We start from the raw sequence: 19,067 nt of genomic DNA, 5'->3' as shown, positions 1-19,067 counted from the left end.
TTGTTCTGCACCTTGAAAACATCTGTTCCTTTTATTGCACCATGTATTTGGGATATATTTTAAAAGGTGCCCATAACCATTACAATTATTGTATACAATATCGCATCTGTTTTGCGATGAGATGAGATCTAGTACAAAATGTATGTGCAGCACATACATTTTGTACTAGATCTCATCGCAAAACAGAGATGCGATATTGTATACAATAATTGTAACGTGTATGGGCACCTTTAGGGATGAGACCCAAGTCTCAACACAAAATGCATTTATCTAATAAATTTTATACACGATTTTGAATAATTTTGTGCTTGAAATTTGACACGCTATCTCATCAACAACAGATTTTTAAATATAGGAGACTTAACGTACAAGAAGTTCTATTTTACTTAAGTATGCAAGAGAGTCCATTTCCAGTCAGATGGTCACAGAGGAGTAACAAGTTACAAACCTTGGCCCACAGGTAGTTTTTGTCTTTTTTTACAGTGCATCTGGAAAGTATTCGCAGCGCTTCACTTTTTCCACACTTTGTTATGTTACAGCCCCCCTCAAAACTTCTACATGCAATACCCTATAATAACATAACAAGTTTTTGGGAGATTTTTACTAGTTATAAACAAAAAACGGTACTTGTGTACTTTCACAGCTCCCATCGCATGCCATATGTAGTGGCATGCGATTTTACCGTGTTTTCATGCATTTTTGTAAAAATCGCATGTGATCGCATGCAATTGCATCGCATGCGATCTGATGCGATGCAATTTTTCACTGAAATTAAGGACATGACTTGAAATCATGTAAAATGCACCCCAAATGTCATTTTTCACACTACCACCCCCACTATCAACGCCAACCTGAAGCGTGGTGAGCGCAGCGAGCTTGCGAGGGGCGGCGGTACGTGTCCTACGACCTTTTTTTAGCCAACATGTGGCAATTAATGCCCTACCATCCACAAGGGTCAAGGAGGGAGAATAAAATAGTGTGCCGAGCATAGCGGGGCACCGTTCCTGAAACATGGCAAGCGCATGGAGCCATGCAAGGGGACGTGGCACACAGACGGTGTCCATGTCAACATTTGGGACAAAAAAAAAAAAACTTTAACTCACATGAACCCTATGACCCATACCCATGGGTCTTCAAACAATGGCCCTCCAGATGTTGTGAAACTACAAATCCCAGCATGCCTTGCCACAGCTTTGCTATAAGGGAGTGTTAAAACTGTGGCAAGGCATGCTGGGATTTGTAGTTTCACAACATCTGGAGGGCCACAGTTTGAAGACCCCTGCCCATACCCTTCAATCTAATCTGACCTCTGCTGCAGACATCAACTTTGGGTCTCTTTGCTGCTGCCCTCTGCCAGTCATTCCCACACCTTAATGTACCTGGGTCCGACACAGCTTGAACATGATTGGAGGCGGCTTCATGGGGAGAACTTAAAATGCTAAAGTCCTGTGTCTCTGTGCTAAAGCCATTGGAACACATGTGCAGTACTTACATTGGCCAATAACATGTACATAACATTGCGCCTATAACATGCATTACGTGTCTGGCTAAAAGGCAGGCAGCACAAGAAAGTAAATAGAAATCAGAATAGCTAGTCCCACAGGAGAAATATGCAATACCAGATTACTGCTAATAAATGGCATCAGCCTGTACTGAGAAGCTACTCTATAACAGAGTTGCTGAGAAAAAGCTGTGCATGCCAAAAATGACAGTCTGCTGTATGTACATACATATTTATTGTGGGTGACATCTACACACATTTTGTATATAGTGCCATATGGAAGCTCCTTGGCGTTTACACATGCTTTGATAATTTTTGCATTGATTAAAATGCTAATATATTATATAAAGACTGTTTATATTAACAGTCTACTAAATAGATGCCTTGTCACTTAAATGGTCTTTATAGGGAACTGTAGCAATAAAAAACACACACAACCGAGTTTGTAGGTAAATTAAACACAACCGAGTTTGTAGGTAAATTAAACACAACCGAGTTTGTAGGTAAATTAAACACAACCGAGTTTGTAGGTCAAATTAAACACAACCGAGTTTGTAGGTAAAATTAAACACAACCGAGTTTGTAGGTAAATTAAGGAATGTCCATTATTAACTCCTGCTTGGTTACACAAGTGCTCTGTATTACCCTTTAGAAGCAGGGGTGAGCAATAAGTAGCCTTGCGGCTGTTGATGAACTACACGTGACAGCATGCCTTGCCTTAATTTTGCCATTTGGCCATGATGCAAGGCATGCTGGGAGGTGTAGTTCATAAACAGCTGAAGGGCAGCTTATTGCCCATCCCTTCTTTAGAGTATCAGAGACTACATGCCATCACAACGCTGGAAAACAGACAGTGATAACTTAGATCAAATTTGTACCAAATTTATCCAAGCAATAATTTTTGTATGTTTTCCAGCATTTGGGATCAAATTTTTGTTTGTAATTTTCTCCCATATATTTCCAGGTCTTTGCTACCACCAGATAGATTGGACAGATAAATGTGTGTGTATGGCCAGCTTAAGTTGGATTCCGATCCTGAACTCACATGACTTTAAGGTTTGAATGATGCAGAGCTGCTTTTCTGTCAAAATACTAACGTAACGCACTGCCTAATTATTTCCAAAATGCTATATAAAATGCACAGTGCCGATGTATAAAGGTTTGAGTTTTACAATCAGATACACTGAGGATAACAACTATGGTGTGGGAGGGGTTTGATTATTTACCTAATCAGCAGGTTTGATTTTTCTTCAATATATGAACATTTGTTTATTGTAATTTTTACAGATGGTTTATAAAATGTTAATATTTTTCAAACAAATATTGAATTTAGCCTGTAATGAAACACTTTTTGTTCAGTGACTGGTTAATATCTTTATTTAGCGTGGTAAAATTCTATGGGTTGGGTGCTCAAATGGCAGTTTGGGGATGTGTTCTCGTTGGCGGGCAATGCTGACCTGTTCACTTCGGCTGCGAGTATATGCAGCCTAGCAAGCAGGTCTGAATCCGATCCTTAATTAATTGCGTTGCAGCAGCTAACGTGGCTAAACCAGACTAAATTTATAAGCATGAATGGAAGAGTAGGTTTGGGTGCCCAAACTACCAGACATTTTAGTGCACCACCTCTGGCGGTACAAACTAAAGTGTGTGCCATGGCTAATGGGCGCCTAATCAGAGCAACAATTTAATGGCTGGATAGATGCCCATTAGTTCACATGCCTTAAACAAAAATGAATTCTACTCTGAATCCCATAAATCAATTTTAAAATTAAGAAAATGTGTTGAATATCACTAAACTAGAAAATAAAAAAAATCTATTCTATATACAAACACTAATAGAAATAAAATACATACACTAGCTGCACTCATTGGACTTACAAAAATAACAGAAAGCGGTGCCTTAATTGAGTCAACCCTATGACCCATACCCTTAAGATTGCCCTTCACTGGAGATGAGGGGCCTAGCCCAGACAGTAAAAAACAGCCTTATACCATTATGCCTCCACCTTGGCCATCGGATTGAAACACCTGAATTCATGAAAGGCACAGAATTACTGTTCACGCAAGTGACTGTTCCAGTACCTGAAACACACAGTTCTACCATGATCATCATTAACTGAACACATGACAGACTACAAGTTTTCATTTCCCACCCAGACATTGTCCTCAAACATTCGTATAATCAAAATTAAATTAGTGTAATTTAAATGAATGTAATACCCCTTTCCCACCGATCAGTATATTACCGGGTTGAAACTTTTCAATCCGGTAATTGGCTGAACTTGGGTACTTTTTCGGTGTAAAAGGTCAACCTGGGTCTTAGAGAGGGAGAGAGATCTCCATCTCATTTTCGCTAGGCTGAAACATGCTCGGTGCATACATACTGGGCGATTTTCCCTGGGGTGGACAACTTTCCATAGCAGGACGCTATGGAAAGCAGTCCACTCCCTCATTCATCTGCCAATAATACGAGCAGAGGAGCAGCGACCACCAGCGATGATGCGGGAGCTCACGGCGGCCCTGTACACACATGGCGGCTTTCCAGCTGAAAGCCTCTCAGACGAGTAAACTGAGTGGCTTTCAGTTGACAATTGCCCAGTGTGTATGGGGCTTTAAAGTCCAGGTTGCTGACCCTGCTCTTTAACAGAGGCAGCAACCTGGGATTTAAGACCTGAGTTAAATCCAAACAGCCCCTCTTAGTGCATCTGGTTGGATGAGCCTATTCTAGTATCAGACATCTTTTTGCACAAAAGTGCATCTTAAGCTATGCTAGTGGTAGCCAACCCTAGCCCTCGAGAGCTACCAACAGTTCACATTTTCCAGCTGCACTCATTAATCACCGACACATTTTAAAAGATACACAGATGGAGCTAATTAGCTCACTTGTGATTCTGTGAGGAGACCTGCAAAACATGCACTGTTGGTAGCTCTCGAGGACTAGGGTTGGCTACCCCAGAGCTATGTACATACTATATGAATCGCAACATGGGTGATATCAATGGTGCTCCAGGATGAACGATATACTGCATACACACTGAATGATATCATTAAGAGAAGTCATCCAGCTGAAGACGCAGTCATCAACGGTGGAGTCAAATTTGACTGCAGTTTCAGATGACTGGGGGGGTGGGGTGTCTCATTAACAACCTGTAGGAGTGTGCCTAGTTAAGGATATATTGCATACACACTACACCAGGGGTGGCCAAACCTGTCCTCGAGATCTACCAACAGTTCCATGTTTTTCAGGCAACCTGTGAATAGTAGGAATGACTGCAGCATTTTTGAAAATGTGAGTTAGTTATGACTACAGCTGTGCACCAGCTAGGTGATTTGGGAAACGCGGACCGTTGGTTGATCTCGAGGACTGGTTTGGCCAGCCCTGCACTACATTGTATGCATGATATCGTTAACGCGCATATCGTTAGCGAAAAACACATATTGTGCACCCAATTTAAGACACACCAGGACTACAACACAGATTAAAATGGATTAATTTTATATGACACTTGTTTGCTCTGTACGACTGAGTTTCTGAATTTGCACATGAATTGCTACAACAGGGATGGACAACCCATGGCTCCTGGTCCACATGCGTCTCTTCTCTTAATGAGAAGCTGCTCCCCCACAGCCCTGGCATACTGCTGAACTCTTAACAGCAGCTGTCAGCTTTTCCCACTGGCTAAGCCCCCCTCCAAGTACAGGCAGTCGAACAACTCCTGCAAATTTGGGTGAGACAGAAGGACTGGGTTCGCCTTGTATGCCTTGGCAAACGCAGCCCTCGCGCTTGTATAAAATTATAAAAAAAGGAGACGCCAGGGAGGATCCTTTTTAGATGCCATATTTAGATCAGCTACTCAGTGCTTCACCCTATTGGACCAGCTACTTTCCTAGGCTTGTAAATTATTTTAGTCACTAGTGGTGGGGACCAATTCAGTTGTAGCCTTAGCCTGCAACTGAGTGCTGCAATAATAACATAGGCCCTTATTCTGGTTGGTGCGGATATGTCCACGTGCGTTCGTTCCGCCGATGTTTTGTGTTTGCGCATGTGCAGAGGCATATCTGCGCATGTGCGAAAGGGACATACGTCCAAATTCCGCATGAATTGTTTACACTACGAACAGGGGGAGGAGAGGGGCGTGAAGGGCTGTTTGGACTCATTAACATATGCATACGCCCCGCGTTTCATGGGCGTTCCCATGAAAACGCTGGGCGTACGTATGGTAATGCGGCCGTGACGCACGTGTAGGGGGCGGAAATATGACATTGCCGGATGTCAGCTGCCCGCCCAGATCCCTGCTTTTGCACGGAGAAATGCCCGAGCTGCCTGACCACTCGATCCTGCATTCGATGGTCTGCGACCATCGAATGATGGGGGAGGTTCCCAGAGATGGAGGAGGTGTATACATGAGAAATATACTCGTGCTCCGTGCGGTCAGCTGCTTACCGCATTCGGACGGAGTGAGCGATCCGTAAGGAAGGCGGGGTTTAGGACGCATGGTCCTGGCCGCATATTCGGCTCCGGCCGCACAGACCAGAATAAGGCCTATAGTAAGGTCTCATTTGCCATTGTGTAGTGCATGGGTCTTCAAACTGCGGCCCTCCTGATGTTGTGAAACTACAAATTCCACCATGCCTTGCCACAGTTTTAACACTCCCTTATAGCAAAACTGTGGCAAGGCATGCTGGGATTTGTAGTTTCACAACATCTGGAGGGCCGCAGTTTGAAGACCCATGGTGTAGTGCTTAAATGGGCTGCTAAATGTTAAATAAATTGTGTTCTAAATATATCAAATGGGCTGCTGGTTTAAAATAAAGATAAACATAAATGTTCTGCTAGTGTGAAGTGGAGGTGTCACATAGAATAAATGTGCTAGGCCGCAACCTAATAATGTGTGAGCTAAGCCACCCCCATGTTTTTGCATGGTATCATCTCGTTGTCTTACCATAAATATATTTTTTGGCTCAATGGCTGATTGGTTGGCCACCCCTACTACAATGTAGCAGCTATTTTCCCCCCAAAACAAGTCCTGGTCTGCTCCATTAGGCGTGCAGCAGCCCAACAAGCTGACCCAACAAACAATCTGCAAGACGATATAGCAGATATATTGTTCCGATTCATGCCTTTGCACCCAACCTTAACCCAATGTTGCAGGCTATGTTAAAACAGAATGGGTCTACAGATACATTCTACTACATAGTTTAAACCAGATGTTCCCAAGCTGCTCCATTACAGTCCAGGTTTAAAGAATATCCATGCTTGAGCAGAGGGTTTTAAATTAGCACATCAGTCAATATGATTTAACCATCTGAACTCATGAATGTATAGCTTTAAAACCGGGAATGTAATGCCAGAGTTTAACAGCCATGTGCACTGAGCCATAGAGAACAACTTGCCTCAATTATAAGTATAGAACTAGGATTGTATCCTACAATTTCCATTCATAAATATGCAAATAAGTAAGCACTTGCAAAAACACTGTTGAAGAATCCACTTATTGACATGCTCTTGTTGTGACATACTTTTTTTTTTGTGTTGACGAAAACGCATCTTAGTTGCAACACTGTGACAAGGACATACCAAGAAACTGTGCTAGTTAATTTGAAATGCAACAACTGTATATTGTCTGTGACAGAGTCTGTATATAGCGCACAATGGAACTTGTATTACAAAAAGCTGAGGCTGCTACATGGTAGCACTTTGTACACAGAGACTTGCCAATACCAGTTCCCGATACAGAGTCACATGTAATATAGAATTGTCGCATATCAAATTAAACTGCATTCTCCAGGTACCTTCTAGCCACAACACTCCTTGAAGGAGCAGCGGGAATGGACAACCCCCTAAAGCAGTGAGCTTGTAGTGTCCAGTGGAGCTTCCCCATGTCCAGAAGCCCTACCGTTAAGAAAATAAACTACCATTCCCAGCAGCCTTTGCTGCAATGAGCTGTAGTTTACTTGTTACCTCACTACAGTGCAGCCAAAGGTCCAAAAAGGGGGCAGAGCTACACAGTACAGTCAGTGCCAGGCCAGCCAGCAGCATGAACAGTGGAGGAGACCTAACATCAGCCTGAGCAGGTGAGGATGAAATGGTGAGTGTGACACATGGCAGAGGCACTGTGTTTGTAAATACTGAATATTTTTGACTGTGTGCATGACAGATAGAGATGTGTGTGTGTCTTTAGGTATGTGACAATACATGAGCATGTGTGTGAAAGTAAAATGTACATAGGTGTGCGATTTTAACATGACCATCAGCCTAACCCACCCCTCCCGCAGCCGAACCTTAACCTAACTTCCGAGTTTACATCATGCTCTGCATACACAGTGATCACAGAACTAAAGCTAGCTACACCTTTGCAATCATCGTACCATCACTTAAGTTCAGCTAATCAGGCTAAAGACTGTAGGTGTATATGCAGGAGCAATCATTGATGGCGGCCAGTGGACAGCAGGATGCTCTGACATATCGGGCAATGGCTGTGGTGCATGGCCAATGCGATATATCTGAAAGTCGCCAGTCAAAGATATATAGTACTTCGAAACATCGACCTTCAATCAAACGGACAATATAGTGTGCACGCATGGTCAGGAAAGCAAATCTTGCCCCTGAGTGCATACACACTTGCTGAAGCTCAGAGCAGTAAGTGACGACAGGGGCCATGCTGCATTTCTCAGCATGGCCCTCTTTAGCGATATCCTCCATTGCCATGCAGGTATGGACGACCTCGCTAATATAGTGCGTATACACTAGATGATATACTCAATAACGTTGTGACAATGTGTTATGTATATTTAAAAAAGAAAAAAAAAACCTGGTGTGAACACACCTTAACTTGTGGTACATATTAGATGATATATTGACAGCTAAACTGAACATTTGGTATACTGGGGGGGGGGGGGGGGTTCGGTTTGATTTACCTACAATCAAAATACCAACGGTCAAAATACTGACAGCAATTGACAGACAGTCAAAATACTGACATGGTCAAAAATTAGATACGTTCTTCATATTTTTTGGGGGTCTGTATGTTGACATAGATCGTCATGAACCCCATGCTTCGGGCACGGTGCCTCGCTGCGCTCGGCACCACTATTATATTCCCCCTCCATATCCACTGGGATGGTAAAGTATGTACAAGTTGGTTTCAATGAAAAAAAAAAATCATGTCGGTATTTTGACCGTCTGTCAATGGTTGTCGTATTTTGACCGTCGGGATTTCGATTGTAGGTAAACCGACCGCATCACATAGTGCATACCCCTGATATGTCTGAACAATGACGTTCAAAGACAAATAGCGTTGACTCTGCTATCGTGCTGAGTGTACAGGGGACCAACACCAGTGATTCCCCTTTCAGACGGAAAACGAAATTACCGGGTGAAGCAGTTCTACCCGGTAATTTCATGAATAACACGGGTCCTTTTTCTGTGTGAAAGGGCACACCCGTGTCGTAAATCCCATGTCTCCGACCCTGGAATTGACCAGGGTCAAGGACACGGTATTTATGACCCTCACACACAACTGTGTTATTCAGCAAATTACCGGGTAGAAATTTTCAACCCTGTGTGAAGGGGGGGGGGGTCAGGCTACTACCAGCAAAATTACACGGCATTACACGGCAAATTACATGTACTTGCCGGGGTTTTCAGACTTTTCTGTCTGAAAGGGGTATGACTAACATCACAACTGAGCATACACAAGTACATCTACTGCCCAGTCGTGATGATTTGCAAGTGTGTATGTATTTAACTAGTGTTCATTCTACAGAACTGCATCTGTAGTTCACTAACTGTTGGATTCTAGAATCCTGCATATTTCTAAACCCATGCCTGTGGTGGTACTTCTACCACATGTATAGTCTTCATCTCAGTGCTGAAATACAGACCACACTGTGCTAAAAGAACAACAGCAGAGTTACTCCCCACGCAGGGAAGAGGAATGGCATGGGTTTAGAAAGATGCAGGGTTCTAGAATAAAGACGGGTCTGCAGATATTACTATTCCTTCAGCCTGGTTTGTACACAGAATTAAACACAATTCAATGGAGGTGCTATACCTGTACACACCAAGATAATTACAGTAGACCAATAACACAAATGTTGTGCCTGCAATGTGTCACTGTTACAAGTGCTCTGACGGCACATTAGGTTAGGAATGAAGTAGTTGCCAATAGCAACCATTCAGCCTCTAAGATTTTATAAAATGTACTTTATAGATGCTACCTGGAAGCTAATTGGAGAAGTTGCCCAGAACAAATCTTTTCACTACTTCACATCCACCCCTAAGTGCAGGGAATCAGTTGTACCCTCCATTTAAAATTATTTTCTTTGTAAATGGTTGAGTAAACCTATTTATACAGACACAGTATGACATTAGGATGTATAAATGTTTAACAAGTGTACCGGATAGTGTTCACAAATGAAAACATAGTTTATCATGATTTTGAGTACAGTCACAACTGCTGACAGTGACAGGCGCCATGAGATTCGGGACTAAATGCTGAGAAGAAAAAATCAATAGATGTTAAGTGGTTTTCTTAACTATTGGATTAGGACTGGTAATAGTGCTTATACATATACTGCATCACTCTTGTAGAAAAGGCTACAATAACTTGCAAAAGTATGCAGAATTTAATTAAAGAACCTAATTTTTTTTTTTTTTGAAAGAAACCAAAAGATAGGCCAATTTAAACCAGCAGCCTAGACCTGCAACAAGCATTGTAGAAACTGAAGAAACATCTTATCTTGCTGGTGGTAAGACAACATAGCTTCAGAGACATGTAAGAGCATTTGTAGAAAAGAATCATAGCAAAACTTGTTCCTGCAGGGCAGCAGAGGTACTACAGAGAAGCTAGCAGGGAAAGGAAGGCTGTGGCCCTCTCACTGTCAATGGGCACAGACAACTTTTATAGAGCAATTGGCAGATTGGCATCCCTGTGACAAGGAACTTATTTACCCTATGATTTATTAGGGTTTGCCCAAGTCTCTGACCGGCCATATACGGTACATGAGGGAGCACTTAGTAGGACTCACACTCATGTCAGACACCATATTAGGGGGTGAAGCAACATATAGCATGTAGCTATTCACAGAGAGACACAAGAGGACCCAGGCAGCACAGGGGTGGGGGAGGCAGAAGTTGCAGGCATAGAGTTAGCACCTAGCGGTGGGAAGGAGAACACCTCAGGGTACAGGGGTAATGGGGGGAGAGGGAGGAAGGGAGGGGGAGGGGTGCCCGGGTCAGGGCACAGGGGCACTAGGACAGTGTGAGGATAGTGCACCGCCTTATAAGGAGGTCACCCAACTCTTGCAGACATTTAGTAGGGAGAAACTGAGCAGGGCCCCGTCCAGATCACACTCCAGGGGAAGAGCCAACAAGGGAAAGGGAGCCTAACAATGTGCCCCTCTTACCCCTCAGCAGCAGTGAAGGAGTTAAGCAGCCCGGACAGCAGGAGGAGCCCCCAACAGGAGGTCACCCAACACTCCTGCTCCCCAGCCCGCTATACCTGGCTGTTCTGGTAGCTCTCGAATGCCCTCAGGGCGCTGTCGGTGAGTTTGACGTGGAAGACGGACACCCTGCCTCCGACCCTTCCGCAGGACAGCCCGTAACTCCGTTCCTCCTGCAGTGCCGCCATCTTAACAACACCATTCCCACCGCCACCTCTGCTGGCCCTGCGCCCCCCCTGCTGGCCACGCCCCCTCATTGCATTATTACACAGGCCGCGCGGTTGGCTGACGGAGTTGTCGTATTTGGGATCCCGCCAATACGCAACTAATCTGAGGGATAGGGGGCGTGGCTTGGTGCTGCATTGATAGGAAGCCCATGACGACAGTACCGTATATATTCTGGAAGGTTTGCTTGGTGGTAATTGGCTGCAGAATAACCGGAAAAGGGCGTGGCCTATGCTGTTCCGTGTGTAACAGGTCGAGCTGCGTTAGGGAGATGATTGGCAGGTAGTAGGAAGTCAGCTGTTTACCCCGCCCACGGCATCTCCTCGGTCATGATTGGCAAACTCCCACAATAGGGCGTATTTTACTGTATTAGCGTAGTCAGAGAGGATTGTATCCGGGGGTGGGCGGGGTTATGCAAATTAAAGCATGTGAAGTCTGACAGACCAGGCAGCATCAGCTGCTGCTGGCATTTAAAGTTGTATGGTCGTGAATGTGCTCAGGTGTATACGTATAGATAGATATATGAATGTATGCATGCATGGAGATGTGAGGTGTGTGTATGTATATAATACAATACTATTTGCTCTATACAGTTCTATTATTATTATTATTATTATTAATAATAATAATGTTATTTATATAGCACTTTTTCCAATTTGGCCTCAAAGTGCATTACATCTGCCTTTACAGCAAAAAAATAAAAAGACAAAAGCAGCTTAACCCCTTCCCGACAATTGACGTACATTTACGTCATGGTCGGGAAGTACTTCCCGACACATGGCGTAAATGTACGTCATGGCTTGTAACTGTCACCGCGTCTATAGACGCGGTGACAGTTTCAACATGTCTGCTGTCCCTGACAGCAGACATGTCCGTGCATGCCCAAGGGGGGCTGCGATGCCGCCCCCCCGTCGGCGATCGCTGTGATTGGCTGTTCAGTGTGAACAGCCATTCACAGCGTTTTACGTGTCACCGGCGAATAACGTTCGCCGGTGACACGGGATCGGAGGTGATTGGTGCTGTAAAGTACAGCACCAATCACCGCGGGGTGTAAGGGTGACACTGGTGTCACCCCACCTCACCCCGCCCGCCCCCAAAGGCCGTGATTGGTTCGTCGGACCGACGGACCAATCACAGCCATGGAGGGGGGTTTAAACTAACGGTGACTGCACTGCAGACGCCATTCCGGTCTGGAATAGCGTGCAGTGCGGTCACCGTGCCCACCTGCCGCCATATACTGACCTGAACTGAGCAAAATACTTACCTGATCACTGCTTCATCACTGCTTCATCACTGCTTGTAGTGTGCTTGTAGTGTGCTGGATGCTTCCTGGATCCTGTTGCTACTTGTGACTTCCTGTGCTGAGAACTTGTGCTGCTGCAGTGTAATAGCGTTAGATAGAGAGAGAGAGATAGAGAGAGATAGTGTCAGAGAGTGCTATATTTTTGTGCTGCTGCAGTGTGATATAGTTATAGATAGAGAGAGAGAGAGAGAGAGAGAGATAGAGAGAGATAGAGAGAGATAGAGAGGCCTAGTGACAGAGTGCTATATTTTGTGCTGCTGCAGTGTGATAGTTATAGATAGAGAGATAGAGAGAGATAGAGAGAGAGAGATAGAGAGATAGTGACAGATTATATATTTTTTATATAACTGACTGCTGCCCCCCCTTTTGTGCTGATCAGTATAAATTAACTGATCAGCAACTTTTTGGGGGCGCAGGTTTTTTTTTATATATATATATATACCTGTCAGTGCTGCTGCTGCAGTGTCATAGAGTGATAGATAGAGAGATAGAGAGAGATAGTGACAGAGAGTGATAGAGAGTGCTAAATTTTGTGTCTGCTGCCCCCGCCTTTTGTGCTGATCACTATATCTGAGGTGATCAGCAATTTTTTGGGGGTACAGAGGTTTTTTTTTTTTATATATACCTGTCAGTTGCTGCCAGTTGCACTGTCAGTTGCACCAAAGGTTGTGCACCTGCTGCCCCTCACTGGTAATCAGTGTCGCATCACTGATCACCTTTTTTTTTTTTTTTGTGAGTGCTGTGGGGTCTTTTTTTAATTTTTTTTTTACACACACTGTGATTTTGTGGGTGTCCTGTGGCCACTGTGCGCTGATCAGTGACGTACATCACTGATCAGCTTTTTCGGCACAGGGTTGATCTATTTTTTTTTTTTTTGATCAAATTCCTGTTGCCTTTGAGCGCTGTTCAGTGACGGACGTTACTGACCAACATCTGTGCTCAATTTTTGGCGCAGGACCTTTTTTTTTTTTTTTTGTTTAACCCCTTCCATTTTTTTTTTTTAAACCCCTTCAATTTTTTTTTTTAACCCCTTCAATTTTTTTTTTTAACCCCCTTCAATTTTTTTTTTTTAACCCCCTTCAATTTTTTTTTTTTTTTGTATAAAGTATTTTTTTTTCTGCACTACATACACACTACACACTACATACCCCCCGGGTTGAAATAAAGTTTGAACCCCCCCCTACACTATACACGTGTTGAAACATTTCACTACCAGTAACACAAAAATAAAAATGGCATCCCAAATGTCATCCCAAATGTCATCCCAGTCATCCAGAAGAATTTATTCAGCGGAAGAGGCATATGCCATGCTTGCTTCTGACTCTGACACAGCCAGTGATGCAAGCAGGGAATTTGAAGGATTCGCCTTAAGCTCCTCTTCCTCCTCTGGTGATGAGGGACCCCCTCAAAGACGCCCCCGTAGAGCAGCTGAGACCCCCCCCCCCAATAATTGATCTCGTATGGACCCCACCACCAGACAATTTTGAGCCCCAGGTTCCTGAGTTTTTGGCCATGCCAGGAATCCAATTTGATTCCACAGGTCTCAGAGAAATTGACTTTTTCAAATTATTTTTCTCTGATGATTTTATAAATTTAATGGTGGACCAAACTAATTTATATGCCCAGCAGTTTAGTGCTCAAAACCCCACGTCATCATTTGCTAGGTGGACCCCTGTTGATGCAGTAGAGATGATGACGTTTTGGGGTCTGGTGTTTCATATGGGCATAGTAAAAAAGCCAGAAATTAGGCAATATTGGAGTACAGATGTTCTGTACAGCACCCCATTTTACCGTATGGCCATGCCCCGGGCTCGATTTGAGACGATCCTTAAATTTTTGCATTACACCGATAATGCACAGTGCCCACCCAGAGATGATCCCACCTTTGACCGGCTATTCAAAGTCAGGCCGGTCATTGATCATTTCAGTGCCAAATTTGAAGACATGTACATCCCAGATAAATTCATTTGCATAGACGAGTCCCTTATACATTTTAAAGGAAGGGTTAAATTCCGCCAGTACCTTCCCAGTAAGAGGGCAAGGTATGGCATAAAAATGTATAAGCTGTGTGAAAGCACCTCAGGGTACACCCACAGGTTTAGGGTATATGAAGGGAAGGATTCAAGAATTGAACCGCAAGAATGTCCCCCCTCCCTCGTAGGTGTTAGTGGGAAAATTGTCTGGGATTTAGTGCACCCCTTCCTGGATAAAGGTTATCACCTCTATGTGGATAACTTTTACACCAGCATCCCCCTGTTTAAGGCCCTTGGTTCAAGAGGTACAGCAGCTTGCGGTACTGTGCGCAAGAACCAAAGAGGCCTCCCAAAAACGCACATTGCCCAAGTAATGAGAAGGGGTGAAAGCAGGGGAATATGCACCGAAAATATGTTGTTGGTCAAATATAAGGACAAGAGGGATGTCCTTATACTGACAACAATTCACGGAGACAGTACCACCTCCGTCCCTGTACGAGGTACCAGTACCCACACCTCCAAACCTAATTGTATCCTGGATTACAATAGGTACATGGGCGGAGTGGATCTTTCAGATCAGGTACTGAAGCCGTACAGTGCCCTGCGGAAAACAAAAATCTGGTACAAGAAGGTGGCCGTGTATATCATCCAGATGGCACTGTATAACGCTTACGTGCTATTCCGTTCTACCGGCCAGAGGGGGACATTTATGCACTTTCAAGAGGAAGTCATAAAGGGCCTAATATTTGGGAACCAGCAGGCAGAGGGCCCCAGTACTTCTACTACTGGCCCCCGTATTGTACCAGGGCAGCATTTTCCTGATGAAATCCCCTCCACTGGAAAAAAGGGCAGGACACAAAAAAGGTGCAAAGTTTGCTATAAAAAGGGAATAAGAAAGCAAACTATTTTCCAGTGTGACACTTGCCCCGACAAACCCGGCCTATGTATAAAGGAGTGTTTTAAAATATACCACACATCTATGGATTATTAGGTTCATAATTTCACCGTGCTTCGGGGGTCTTGCTAATGCCACATAGCACCCACCATTCATTCCACCAGAATCTGAGCCGCAAAATCCAAAAATCACTCCTTCCCTTCTGAGTCCTGCCATGCACCCAACTGGTATTTTTTGGTCACATGTGAGGCATTGCCGTACTCGGGAGAAATTGGGGCACAGATTTTGGGGTGCTTTTTCTCCTTCATTCCTTGTGAAAATGAAAAATTTTGAGCCAGAACTGCATTTTTGTGTAAAAAAATGTAATTTTTCATTTTCACTGCCCACTTGTATCAAAATTGGTGAAACCCCTGGGGGTTTGAAATGTACACTATACCCCTAGATGAATTCCCTGAGGGGTGTAGTTTGCAAAATGGGGTCACTTGTGGGGGGGTTCCACTGTATTGGTGCTATGGGGGTCTTGCTAATGCGACATAGCACCCACCATCATTCCACCAGAATTTGTGCTGCAAAATCCAAATATCACTCCTTCCCTTCTGAGTCCTGCCACTTTTTGGTCACACATGAGGCATTGCCGTACTCGGGAGAAATTGGGGCACAGATTTTGGGGTGCTTTGTCTCCTTCATTCCTTGTGAAAATGAAAAATTTTGAGCCAGAACTGCATTTTTGTGTAAAAAAATGTAATTTTTCATTTTCACTGCCCACTTGTATCAAAATTGGTGAAACCCCTGGGGGTTTGAAATGTACACTATACCCCTAGATGAATTCCCTGAGGGGTGTAGTTTGCAAAATGGGGTCACTTGTGGGGGGGTTCCACTGTATTGGTGCTTTGGGGGTCTTGCTAATGCGACATAGCACCCACCATCATTCCACCAGAATTTGTGCTGCAAAATCCAAATATCACTCCTTCCCTTCTGAGTCCTGCCACTTTTTGGTCACGCATGAGGCATTGCCGTACTCGGGAGAAATTGGGGCACAGATTTTGGGGTGCTTTTTCTCCTTCATACCTTCTGAAAATGAAAAATTTTGAGCCAGAACTGCATTTTTGTGTAAAAAAATGTAATTTTTCATGTTCACTGCCCACTTGTATCAAAATTGGGGAAACCCCTGGGGGTTTGAAATGTACACTATACCCCTAGATGAATTCCCTGAGGGGTGTAGTTTGCAAAATGGGGTCACTTGTGGGGGGGTTCCACTGTCTTGGTGCTTGGGGGGGTCTTGCTAATGCGACATAGCACCCACCAAAATTCCACCAGAATCTGAGCTGCAAAATCCAAAAATCACTCCTTCCCTTCTGAGTCCTGCCACTTTTTGGTCACACATGAGGCATTGCCGTACTCGGGAGAAATTGGGGCACAGATTTTGGGGTGCTTTTTCTCCTTCATACCTTCTGAAAATGAAAAATTTTGAGCCAGAACTGCATTTTTGTGTAAAAAAATGTAATTTTTCATGTTCACTGCCCACTTGTATCAAAATTGGTGAAACCCCTGGGGGTTTGAAATGTACACTATACCCCTAGATGAATTCCCTGAGGGGTGTAGTTTGCAAAATGGGGTCACTTGTGGGGGGGTTCCACTGTCTTGGTGCTTGGGGGGGTCTTGCTAATGCGACATAGCACCCACCAAAATTCCACCAGAATCTGAGCTGCAAAATCCAAAAATCACTCCTTCCCTTCTGAGTCCTGCCATGCACCCAACTGGTATTTTTTGGTCACATGTGAGGCATTGCCGTACTCGGGAGAAATTGGGGCACAGATTTTGGGGTGCTTTTTCTCCTTCATACCTTCTGAAAATGAAAAATTTTGAGCCAGAACTGCATTTTTGTGTAAAAAAATGTAATTTTTCATGTTCACTGCCCACTTGTATCAAAATTGGTGAAACCCCTGGGGGTTTGAAATGTACACTATACCCCTAGATGAATTCCCTGAGGGGTGTAGTTTGCAAAATGGGGTCACTTGTGGGGGGGTTCCACTGTCTTGGTGCTTGGGGGGTCTTGCTAATGCGACATAGCACCCACCAAAATTCCACCAGAATCTGAGCTGCAAAATCCAAAAATCACTCCTTCCCTTCTGAGTCCTGCCATGCACCCAAATGGTATTTTTTGGTCACATGTGAGGCATTGCCGTACTCGGGAGAAATTGGGGCACAGATTTTGGGGTGCTTTGTCTCCTTCATACCTTCTGAAAATGAAAAATTTTGAGCCAGAACTGCATTTTTGTGTAAAAAAATGTAATTTTTCATTTTCACTGCCCACTTGTATCAAAATTGGTGAAACCCCTGGGGGTTTGAAATGTACACTATACCCCTAGATGAATTCCCTGAGGGGTGTACTTTGCAAAATGGGGTGACTTGTGGGGGGGTTCCACTGTATTGGTGCAACATAGCACCCACCATTCATTCCACCAAAATCTGTGCTGCAAAATCCAAAAATCACTCCTTCCCTTCTGAGTCCTGCCATGCACCCAACTGGTATTTTTTGGTCACATGTGAGGCATTGCCGTACTCGGGAGAAATTGGGGCACAGATTTTGGGGTGCTTTTTCTCCTTCATACCTTCTGAAAATGAAAAATTTTGAGCCAGAACTGCATTTTTGTGTAAAAAAATGTAATTTTTCATTTTCACTGCCCACTTGTATCAAAATTGGTGAAACCCCTGGGGGTTTGAAATGTACACTATACCCCTAGATGAATTCCCTGAGGGGTGTAGTTTGCAAAATGGGGTCACTTGTGGGGGGGTTCCACTGTATTGGTGCTTTGGGGGTCTTGCTAATGCGACATAGCACCCACCATCATTCCACCAGAATTTGTGCTGCAAAATCCAAATATCACTCCTTCCCTTCTGAGTCCTGCCACTTTTTGGTCACACATGAGGCATTGCCGTACTCGGGAGAAATTGGGGCACAGATTTTGGGGTGCTTTTTCTCCTTCATACCTTCTGAAAATGAAAAATTTTGAGCCAGAACTGCATTTTTGTGTAAAAAAATGTAATTTTTCATGTTCACTGCCCACTTGTATCAAAATTGGTGAAACCCCTGGGGGTTTGAAATGTACACTATACCCCTAGATGAATTCCCTGAGGGGTGTAGTTTGCAAAATGGGGTCACTTGTGGGGGGGTTCCACTGTCTTGGTGCTTGGGGGGGTCTTGCTAATGCGACATAGCACCCACCAAAATTCCACCAGAATCTGAGCTGCAAAATCCAAAAATCACTCCTTCCCTTCTGAGTCCTGCCATGCACCCAACTGGTATTTTTTGGTCACATGTGAGGCATTGCCGTACTCGGGAGAAATTGGGGCACAGATTTTGGGGTGCTTTTTCTCCTTCATACCTTCTGAAAATGAAAAATTTTGAGCCAGAACTGCATTTTTGTGTAAAAAAATGTAATTTTTCATGTTCACTGCCCACTTGTATCAAAATTGGTGAAACCCCTGGGGGTTTGAAATGTACACTATACCCCTAGATGAATTCCCTGAGGGGTGTAGTTTGCAAAATGGGGTCACTTGTGGGGGGGTTCCACTGTCTTGGTGCTTGGGGGGTCTTGCTAATGCGACATAGCACCCACCAAAATTCCACCAGAATCTGAGCTGCAAAATCCAAAAATCACTCCTTCCCTTCTGAGTCCTGCCATGCACCCAAATGGTATTTTTTGGTCACATGTGAGGCATTGC

At 44.1% G+C, this 19,067-nt stretch overlaps 1 protein-coding gene across 1 annotated transcript in view; it reads right to left on the bottom strand.

The window, feature by feature from the left end:
• The window catches only part of ELL (elongation factor for RNA polymerase II), a 90,637-nt gene extending 79,369 nt beyond the window's left edge, over positions 1 to 11,268 (bottom strand). Inside the window, exon 1 of the mRNA XM_083179450.1 lies at positions 11,005 to 11,268. Coding sequence (XP_083035576.1) covers positions 11,005 to 11,202 — 198 coding nt within the window. The 5' untranslated portion in view covers positions 11,203 to 11,268. The remainder of the gene's footprint in view (positions 1 to 11,004) is intronic.
• Between the last annotated feature and the right edge of the window lie 7,799 nt (positions 11,269 to 19,067).

This window comes from Crinia signifera, chromosome 1, assembly GCF_055691185.1.
Source record: "Crinia signifera chromosome 1, ASM5569118v1, whole genome shotgun sequence".
Taxonomy (NCBI): Eukaryota; Metazoa; Chordata; class Amphibia; order Anura; family Myobatrachidae; genus Crinia; species Crinia signifera.
The sequence above is the reverse complement of the archived record's forward strand: the minus strand, read 5'-3'. Positions and strand labels throughout refer to the sequence as shown.